The sequence below is a fragment of the Pinus tabuliformis genome, chromosome 2_1, assembly GCF_031772625.1.
Source record: "Pinus tabuliformis cultivar Carrire ecotype Pingquan chromosome 2_1, CPIR1, whole genome shotgun sequence".
Lineage (NCBI taxonomy): Eukaryota > Viridiplantae > Streptophyta > Pinopsida > Pinales > Pinaceae > Pinus > Pinus tabuliformis.
In genome coordinates, this window is record NC_142299.1 from 40940474 (window position 1) to 40951407 (window position 10934).

At 32.5% G+C, this 10934-nt stretch overlaps 1 protein-coding gene across 2 annotated transcripts; it reads right to left on the reverse strand.

Moving 5' to 3' along the window:
* Nucleotides 1–3896: 3896 nt before the first annotated feature.
* On the reverse strand, nt 3897–7301 carry LOC149198674 (uncharacterized). 2 transcript variants are annotated; one of them, XM_089399301.1, is made up of 7 exons: nt 6983–7301; nt 5586–5920; nt 5191–5424; nt 4994–5080; nt 4680–4796; nt 4454–4516; nt 3897–4210 (listed from the first exon to the last, which is right to left on the reverse strand). In XM_089399301.1, the coding sequence occupies exons 2-7, from the start codon at nt 5907–5909 to the stop codon at nt 4025–4027; spliced, it is 1011 nt and encodes a 336-aa protein (XP_089255427.1). In that variant the 5' UTR covers nt 5910–5920; nt 6983–7301; the 3' UTR covers nt 3897–4024. The 2 variants fall into 2 exon arrangements, with proteins under 2 accessions (XP_089255427.1, XP_089255426.1); XM_089399300.1 differs by having other exon boundaries at nt 4454–4579.
* Between the last annotated feature and the right edge of the window lie 3633 nt (nt 7302–10934).

A 10934-nucleotide genomic window follows, 5' to 3' on the forward strand; every position in this document is an offset into this window, starting at 1 on the left:
TGCGCTCTTGGAAATAGCTGTCTATAAGAGTCAAAAAGACATTACAAACTTTAAGTTCAAATAGAGCAGGTGTGTAAAGTACTCTACAAAATTCCTAATACTTAAATGTAAATTGAATGCATTCATCCTTAAGGGACTAGAATGGAACTCGAATGGGACTCTTGAGGAACAATAAATGGTATATATTAAGCTAGAAGAAAGCAAAAGGAATGCAGACAGAATTACAAATGTATAACAAACTTTACAAAGTTGGATGATTTAAGACTAGGGAGAAATAAATGGGAATTGCTTCAAATAAAATATAGAACACTCACAAAATTGCAGAAGGATGACCGACTTAATGAATTATCTATCCCTTATAGCATCAAATGTTGGAGTATACATTAGTCTTTGCATATTTGTTAATCTAACCAATGGGGAAGTTATTCAGGATTAACAATTTCATTTAAATATTTTCTAAGCCATTCTTTAATATAATCCATAGGAAGGACGATTATGTCGTGTCTTACATCTAATGCAAAAGTATGCTCATATGTTTCTTTTGTATTTGAACATAATTGATTGATGACTGATAGTTGGTCTTCATTCTCATTATTATATGTAACTAACCATTTTTTTATTTCTTCCTTCAAAGAATTTGTTAAGTTGTCGAACTCATTACCCCATAATGTCTTAATAACTTCCAATTCTTGTAGCACATCTTTTGGAACTAACATGGAGTCTGTAATCATTCTTGACCCTTGAATATCTTCAACAACTTTAATACATTTAAAGAAACTATTGCTTCGTTAGTCATTAATCTTTGTACACTCAAAAATAGCATCATTTAACATTTTGATTCTAGCATATAATCTTGCCTTTATCTATTTTATTTGCTCCCCATTTGAAATCCCTTGTTGGGTTTTTTATGCCTACTCAATATGAAGATGCACTAGGGACTAAAACTAATTGAACCAAAGTATGATTTCTTATTAACAAAAAATTAATGCTATGAAAATTACCTACATGTTTTTTTTAGGCATTAAGGTTCAAAAATTGATTTAATGGAGGTATGATTCTTTATTATCAAAAATACAACCTTACACAAGTGTTACACGGAAGCATAGTCCTTGCCATTGAAAATAGGGATTATGTTGCTAGAAAATTTGCACATAGAAGGTGATAACATGATACATATAAAGTATACTATGAGATATTTAAACTAATATTAATATAATATGGAGAATATTAATATATATCTTTCATATTTGTAAGATAACAGAAAATGATTATTCTATGAAATTGTTTTACAAAGCACATTTGTATTCATACTTATACATGACAAAGTTTAGTAATTTATATTTTCCAGAAAAAAAAATCTTGTAATTCTATTACAAAGTAGTAACTTTGGTAGGACTCGTTCAAATCACATTTACATTATGTGCATATACAACTAAATGGATGCCACATTTCTATAGATCTAAATTACAAATTGTGTAGTACAATGCATAATTACATAGTGTTGGTCAATTTGGCATGGCGCTTAACATGATGCTAGAGTTTGTCGAGACTAATAATGTGAAAATTGTGAGAGATTTTTCTTGGGTTTATTTTGGCATAAGCATTCAACCATTGACCATTGAAAATTGTAAGGGATATTTATTGGGTTTCCTTAGCCTTAGCATTCAACCATTGACCATCTCATAACTTCGTTTATGTTTTGAAAAAGATATGAAGAAACAATACTTAATAATGTTTCTTTGGTTTTTCTAAAAATGATCATACTATCTTTAATAACTTTGAAAAATAATGGAGAAAATAGGAATTCAAGTAGAGTGGAGAAGGACTAATTTCTAATTATATGAAAATTTCAGTGTAAAATTGAGGATTTAAATAAATGATAACATTACAAGAACTAGTCAAAATCAAGGGTAAAATAGAAATGAAATAAAAATGTATCCTCTATTTGACTTATATATAAATTAGTTAGAAAATAGGATCATAAAAAATAAAGGAAGTATACATATAAGAAGTCATACTTTGCTATTATTAATTTAAATAGATGATGTTGTGTTATTAACAAATCGTAAAGATACTTGTGATAACAATATAATCATTTCATATAATAGTGACATTTTTTCTTAGTAACAACAACAATTTTATATAGTTGTTCTTTGATCTATAGAGTTAGTGAAAGAATCATGAAAGGACATTATCTATTCTATAAATAGTAAATGAAAAAAATAATAATAACAACGATTTTATATAGTTGTTGTATGGGTTATAAAATTAGTTGAAGAATCATAGAAAAATGTTGAAAAGATTGAGAAAATGTGATTAGTAAAACAATTATGTATTAAAATACAAATTGGTTAGAGAAACATTAATGTATTACATATAATATCAAATTTAATCATAAAAATATAAATAAATAAAAATAAAAATAATTTACCCAAATAAAAGTTAAACAAAGGTTAGGTGTCTCAAATAGAATGCTAAGAAATCTATAAATAAATCTCGACTAATAATACATCTAAAGGAAAATTTATATACATAAAAATATATATTTTACAAAAATGAAATAAAATTGAGAACTGAGTACATGTAACGAAACATGATATTATTCATGAAAAAATAAATGAAAATACTTCATGCAAACATAAGCATTTTTTGTTCTCAATCCCACATAAATTTATTCTATATATTGATATTATTCATGAAAAAATAAAATGAAAATACTTCATGCAAACATAAGCATTTTTTGTTCTCAATCCCACATAAATTTATTCTATATATGTGTGATCTATCCATATAGCATATAATTTTTGTTTCACTCCAAAATCTTATTTGTGAATATAGACTGATTGGATATTGATAATGCATTTTGCATGTAAAGTAAAGATGGATTAAAATGTCTATGAACCATTGTAAAGTAATCTGAGTTAAAGGCTCTTCTTCATCCTTATGCTTCTTGCACTCCTTTTTACAGATCATTGCACTTCTTTGTCATTCTCTAACTTCAATGTTTAAAAACAAAGTTAAGGCAAGGCAAGTGAAACAAGAAAAGAGAATCGAAAAGAACCAAATAAATATTTATTACTATAAAATGTTCATATTAAAAAATAGGTATACATTTCTTTTAGTAAAAACTTTCCAAAAACTAAAATTGTTAATTCATTTCTAAAAATTCTATTTTTTTAATTTTATTTTAAAAATAAAATTAAACAAAATCATATATTATTTCATATAAAAAATAAATTAATATATAGTAATCAAGAAAATTCTCTATTTTGTATATAAAATAGTAAGACATTTTTAAATACCCAAATGATATATATATACTATAATTTTATAATTTTAAAAAATTAAATATTAAAACATGTAATCTTTTAGTATTTTTGAGTATTCAATTATTTATCAAAACTAACCCATTTATATATTATTTCATATATTATTCCAGATAAAAAAGATAATCATTAGGGAATTAAAAAACATGTGAATGTATAAGTTTTTTCTCCATGCAAGTTTGATTGAAAAAATAATATCGTTTCTAGTAAGCATAAAATGTAATGAAAAATAAAAACTAAAGTTAACTCTGTTTAAATTGAAGCTGTATAAAATATAAAACAAGACACGGTGTTGATGCAGGCAAGAACGAAAGTTTAGACGTTTAAAATTTTGGAACTTAACTAATATTGTTTGTTTTTCATATCCACTAGCGACTTCTAACGTAGTTAAAAGAATTTTGGTGGCAAAAATGTATATATCCTTTTTGAATCCAGGACTTGCCATTTTCAAGCACAACGTCACCAAAAATAATTTAATTTAAAAAAAAAATTATTTGGAATTGGATTTATTTACAAAATTACAAAATATCTTAGATGTTGGCATTTTAAAGACATACTTAGCATGTGGAAACAATTTTTGGAAAAAAAAATGATGTATTAAAAAGTCTAAAAAAAACAGAGATTACATATATTGAAACTGTCCTTGTAGCCCCTTTATAGATAAAACAATGGCTAAAGTTATATTATTGTAGCCTAAGTCATTTAAACTTGCTGGAATCTTTAGCCTTCAAAGTAGCAAACCTAGTGGGTTTAGTGAGAGCAATGCTAGTTGAACATATATGCTCTATGTATTGTTTGCGTGACTTGAACCCACGAGCTTTCAAGTCCTTTGGCGTGATTTTGGTCCTTTTAACCATAGCATCAACATTTATCTTTTTTGTTTTCTGTGGAAATTAAAACATTATCAATAAATATCAAAATCCACATAGATATAATGAAAATATGCTGACCATGTAACGAATATGAAAATACATTTCATTGACTAGCTATCAATAAATATCAAAATCTATATAGATATAATGAGAATATGGTGAACATCTAAGGAATATGAAAAGAAATTACATTAACTAGTCATAAAAAAATACGTCAATGTTATTATGAGCTAAGATATGTAGTATATAACTTACCTCTCCTAATTTATCTTGAAGTCTAGGTGAATGCCGCAATGGTTGAGGAGAATGTGATTTTTGCTGAGTATCATGTCCACCATCATACATGTGCAAAGGTGTTTTAGGAGATGTATATTCATTACTCTGAACATTAGATTATACATAGATATAAGTATGTGAATAAAAAAGAATTAAATGTAAAAATATGATAAAATTATAAGAGTATAAATAAATATAGTCTTACCTTGCATTGTGACATTGGACATGAAGATGGTTGTAGCATTTGAACCATTTCATTTCCATTCTTCTTAAGGCTTCTACAAGGGGTTTTCATTGATTGTGATGGTTCCAAAGGGAACACCTGCACCATAAATAAGAAATAACACACACGCACATAATAAAAAAAAATCAAAGATAAGGATATATAATACAGGACATCCATTTCTCATCCCATCATTATGGTAAAACATAACAATTTAATCCCATCATTATGGTAAAACATAACAATTTATATATTAATATTTTCGCTGGAATAGGTTATATGGATTAAAAACTTACTGGCCCAGTAACCCCTTGAAAACCTTGAAATCTAGGTGAGCGTCGCAATGGTTGGTGGCTTGAATTTGGGGAATTTTGTTGATTAGGCTATGCATATCAATAACAATGAGAAATTAGTATACAATTATAATAAATATAAATATTATTTAATGTTAAAATGTCTAAAAAATTAATATCTGCAAAAAAATGGACTCAACTGTGTTGTCATTGTCCTGATTGGTTTCATCAAAGTTTAATATATGGCTGTGCCCATCTGATCCTTCTTCCCCCACATCATCGGGAACCTCAGTGCTTGCTTTCTCTTTTATAGCAATATCTATGCGCTTCATTGTCTGCATGCGTCTACGAGGTAGACTCTGATCCCAACGTTGAATTTTTTCACAAATCCTTTGCTTCGAAGTGTCATTAAGCTGATCAAATGTAGCAACTGACTGTGAAAACAAGTTTCAATGAATTTAGTCCACAACAATAAATTAATATTAATAGAAAACATATACAGATAAATACTAATAAATACTTACAGCTGAATGAATTTCTTCATTGACAATATTAATAAAAAATCATATACAAATAAATACTAATAAATACTTACAGCTGAAAGAATTTCTTCATTGACAAATCTTTTATATGCTTGTTGTCGTGCACGACATAGCCTTGCATCTAAGTCATATTGTATTTTGGCATTTTGCCTTTTAACTGCACTTGTTGATTTGACCGCCCATGTAGCATTTGCATCTTTTGCTCGACCTCTTTGACGTGGAGGAATTGGTGGGAGATTGTGGGTGGTAGCGCGATGATGATTAAGGCCAGATAACTTAGATCGACTCAAATTCCCCGCACAGCCACCAACAAGACAAGTGAACACTTGCTTGGTGCCTTTGATAGTTACCTCCCATTCATGTCTAATTTCCTCCATTTTCTTACTTCCTTATAAATGAATATGTAAACAACAATGTTGTTAAAAACATCATAAAAACAGATTAAAATAAAAATCAATATTCATATCTATTTTTTTGTGGTCACTGTTGCACATCCGGCAAGGACAAAGTCTGTAAGTGCTTTCATCCACTGATTTTAGTTTAACGATTATGTTTTTTTCTTTGGAATTTCTTGAAAGAAAAAAATTGCAGAGATTTTAGTAAATGTAAATAAAAATTATGTGTTTTTGACGGTGTTAAATTTATTTCTTAGAGTAGCTTCAAACTGCATTATCATTGGCATTATTAAAGGGCCCATTGGGCTGTTCATCACTTCTTGTGGGAGCCTAAGGATGAAATCTGGGGTGTTGCAGCCAACCAAAAACTGTGCAACCTCATTGCTGAAGTTGTTACAGTTATGGTGCAACAAACTATATGTTTCAGCTGTATAGCGAGGGCTTATTTCTTCCAGGAATTCTTCAAACATTTCCATCGGGACGTGAGTGACACCCAACTCAACCACTTTCCACGGTTTTCCATAAGGAGTTTGCCCTGTAGGGCTGTGTTGAATACCACCCCCAAAGTAATACACCTTCCCATAAACTACCACACCGGTATGCCAAATTCCTTCAATGGCTTTTCCAAGAAAACTAGTTGAGAGTTGACGAGCAAGTATTCAAACACTGTATTTACAAACACTGTATTTACAAAAATAAAATTTTTGAGATTTTTACCCAAATCCAAAATTCACTAGGCACGGAGGCAGAGGGTTTAAGCCGACGAACTTCAAACCGCCTCACCCCTGCGGCCGTCTGAGAAAACCCAAGCCCCCTCCCCGCCCTAAAAGAAACAACCTGAACTTTCACACTTACTTAACTATAACTGAATTCAACAAATAAATAGCAATAAAATGTGTCCACAAAAATCGGCGATGAAATCAAATTATCTCCAATAACAATGAAAACGAAATCCGATCTTACGTACAAATCACATACAAGAGAGGATTTACAGGGCGGATTAACTTAATAAGCAGTCAAAAATATATGTTTTACAGTATTGTAGCAGCACTAACCTTGCAGACCTTTGCCTGTCGATAACTAGTGGCCAGGTGCTCCAGGTCTGCGCTGTTCCGAATTGCCGAAGGTGCTCCAGGTCTGCGCTGTTCCGAATTGGGGAATTGAACTGCAGATAATCTCCCGGGACTTTGAAGGCCGGAGGAGGTTGGTGAGCTCTCCCCTCCGGCATTAATCCTGATGCCATCGTATTGATGTGAGGGATGTCCTGGGAACTGCACCGGCGGCGGATCCATACTTCGGCAGATTTACTTCATCAATACAGGGCTTTTTGCGGGCAGGTCGGAGGGCTTTTTGCGGGCAGGTCGGAGGGGTATGATCGATGCCATCGATTGCTGTCGCCGGGCTCTGACACAGGTACCCCCATAGCATTAACTTTGCTATGGGGGTGGAAATAGGAATTGCCTTGAGTAACGGCAATAAATAAATCCTAATAAACCCTATGCTATGGGGTGGAAATAGGAATTGCCGTTACTCAAGTTCAATAATAATTGTACGGAAAGATCGCCCCATTTTCTTCACTCATTCTATTCACTTTTATACTTAAATAATAAGATGTAATCCTTTTTTTTTACTTGATTTCTTATGATAAATTATTAATATTTTTTTAGTACTACTCTAGTAGTACCATTTTTTCACCTTTATATCCCGCTCAGCCATTTGTCTTTTCCGATGATTGCGTTCCCGTTTTTGCAAGCCAGTCATCGCATCTTTCGTGGCAATAATACTCTCAATATCTCTTTCGTTGTTATTTCATGGATATTGCATTATCGTGGACCCACCACCTAGCGCAATTTTTAGTGAAGTTCGTTGAATTTCGGTGATTTTAATACTATCAATATCTCTTTCTCTGTTATTTCAGCGGTTGTCTATAACGCGACTTTTTGAAAGTTTTTCCGGCGGGTTTTTTTGGTCGAAATCCGGCAGGAATTTATTGGAATCGCAAGTTTGATAGTTAGTTTCTGCACAATGAAAGCGTCCAAGGGGTTTTTTAGGGTGCTGAATCCAAATATGCAGTTAAAAAACCATTTTAACTGCAACAAATCAAGATTCAACCTCAATTTCTTCCGCCGGATTCCGTCACCGAAATCTCCAAAAAGTGGCATTATAGACAACTCCGTTATTTCATGAATATTGCATTATCGTGGACCCACCACAACTTTCCGTGAAGTTGGTTGAATTTCGTTGACTTGAAATGCATATGCCCACTCACATTGTTTTCTCTCTGATTTTACGCGAAAAAGTCGGCATGCAGCGGACCTCGTCGTTTGTAAGAGTGATATAATATTATACAATAAATAATTATTAAATTTGTTGAATTAAAATATTATACATTCATTTATTCTTAATAACTATTTTTTAACTAATTATATTAAATATATATTATTTTAGTAGACAACTTTTTACCACTAATCTTTAAATAATATTTTTATTATTATTATTATTATTATTTTTCCCGTGAGAAATATGGTAATTTTCATTGATTTCAGAAAATTACATGTTGTAGATGCTTAAAAGCATATGAAGAAATGTGAGCAGAGCCACTTACAAAACAATACTCCAAATGAAGTATTCCAGAAAAAGCCCTCAGACAAGCCAGAAAAACAAAATGGGTATGTAAACCCCAGTACGTGCAGATACAGGAGCCCAAAAAACCCCAAAAGGGCCAATATTGAGCCCCGGAGTAGACCTGTAGAGAGTAACCCATACCCATTAACAAAAGACAGCAAAGAAAGCAGAGGTGCAACACCAAGAGTGAAGCGGCAGAAGAGTCGTTCAGCGCAGACTCGACATCGAACCACCACAAACGGAAAATACTACTGAGGAGAGAAACCGAGAACATGAAGCTCTAAATCTGGCAGCCCAGACAAGAAAGGGAGGCACGGAATGAGGAAGAGAGCACCCAAGGAAGCCACTCCTACCCTGCCCCCTCAAAACTCTCCTCCTGAAATAGACTAACCAGATGTAAAAACAACTGCCCCAAACTTCCTCAGCAGCCAACAGAAACCCCAGCAAACCCAGCCATGTTGCAGCGGCACGAAACAAAGCAGAGACAGTCACCTCCACACCCCTGTTCCCTCAACGCTCCAAAACAGCAAGGATAGGCCAGCGTGCGTCCAAAACAACACCGTCTGCAGCAGCAAGAAACCCATCCAGTTCCAGCCAGAGAAGCAGAGGCGAAACCGGGGGTAGAGGCGGCTAGGGTTCAGCCTCCTCGCCCCCGCGCAGTGAGAAAACCCTAGTCCAATAAAGAAAATTATTTTTGCTCTCGCTCCGATCCGTCTTCATCTCGCAGTTCACCTCCACTAATCTTTAAATAATATGTTACTTACTTTATTAACTAATTTTTAACGGCTAACTCTTAGCAATGATACATCCATACTATTTAGTCCTACAGATCCATTCATTTCTCACCTTGCCTGAGGATGAACCACATTAGTTGATTCGAAACGTCAACCAAATCCTAATAATGTGATTAATCCGAAAGACATATATCTATATAGTAAACCATGTATTTAATATTTATTCCATTATTATAACCTCTTTGTAATCAGCGCGGAAAATCTATTTCTTGATGATGGTTTATAAACTATAACTGATCATATGTATTGGCCAATTAAATTCTCATCATTACGTCTGGAATAGACGGAATATAAAAGATGATCATCAATTCCCACCGTCGATGACCACGTTCCACAATAAAAGGGACTTGGATGCTTCATTGTCATTTCATCACGTTATCACTTTCTTTCTCTTCCTTTAATAGAATCTACACAATTAGAAATTAATGAACAAAAATTGCAAGTGGGAAAGAAGAAATAAAATTGATGAAAAAAAAGAATTATATTTATTCATTGGAAGAAAGTAAAATTTAATGCAATATATTTTACATGACAAATTAATTTGGTAGTGAATTTATAGAAATGTGAACAAAATTATGACAAAATACAATTTAATGCAATACATTCTGTAAGGATGAATTAATATAGTAGTGAATATTGAGATATGTGAACATTGGTTGAAGAAAAATACACTTAGTCCTAATGAATTAGCCATGCAATTATCATTAGTTAATGACATAGTATAACTAATAGACGAAATGGAAATTTTCACAACATTTTTTTTGGTTAATTTTAATCAAAATTCGACGAAGAATTTTAAAAACCTGAGTTTAAGTTGTTTAATATACAAAATTCAAGTGCCCTAAGGTTTTTTCAAGGTGTTGAATCCGATTGTGCATTCAAAAATGCATTTTAAACAACAAAAAACATAATCTTGCTTTCAAGTGTATTGCCAAATTCTGGTGAAAAAAGCCATTTCATCTATAAGTTAGACTACGCCTTAGTGAATAGTTTCATGTAAGTGGAGATTAGTAGAACTCATGCATGCACTTGTGCAGTGGAAATAATAAAAAGTTTTCAATTCATCACTCCACTTATTAGTCAAAATATGTAAGATTCGAAATGGAAAAATATTTAATAGTTCTAGCACATTATAGTGTTCTAAAATGCGTCAACCCAAAACATGGAAGACAAATGGATTTGAGAAAGAAAAATGTAGCCACTTGTTTATATTAATAATTGTAAAAATGATAATTGCATAATTAAAAACATGTAATGTGAACAATTGAATAGGAATGGAACATGAGTTTCTTTATTAAGATGTATTTGACCTTTATTCTACTCACGAACCCGCACTCCTGAGAACCCTAGCGCGCGAGCGCGCTACCTTGGCCGCCATCAGAACTCTGGTTCGCGCCCCTCTCTTTCTTGATGGCCCCTCCAGAGGCTCCATCGGAGGAGGTCGCTCAGCAGCTGGCTTTCTCAGCTCTTGTTAGCTCCTTGCCGCCTCAACGAGCTCGCCCAGCCATTTCAAAATTTGTTAAAAAAATAGAAGGATTACAAGAGGTTTCCCTTCCTCCTACTCTGCCTAGAATGGCTGCACTTGCTT

What these genes read in the sequence shown, in the direction of transcription:
- LOC149198674 (XM_089399300.1), bottom strand. Translation starts at nt 5,909, where the DNA reads ATGGAGGAAATTAGACATGAATGGGAGGTAACTATCAAAGGCACCAAG. An exon ending in ATCAGGACAATGACAACACA is followed by an intron (nt 5,081 to 5,190) that starts GTTGAGTCCATT and finishes TGATATGCATAG; the next exon opens with CCTAATCAACAAAATTCCCC. An exon ending in TTCAAGATAAATTAGGAGAG is followed by an intron (nt 4,211 to 4,453) that starts GTAAGTTATATA and finishes TAATTTCCACAG; the next exon opens with AAAACAAAAAAGATAAATGT.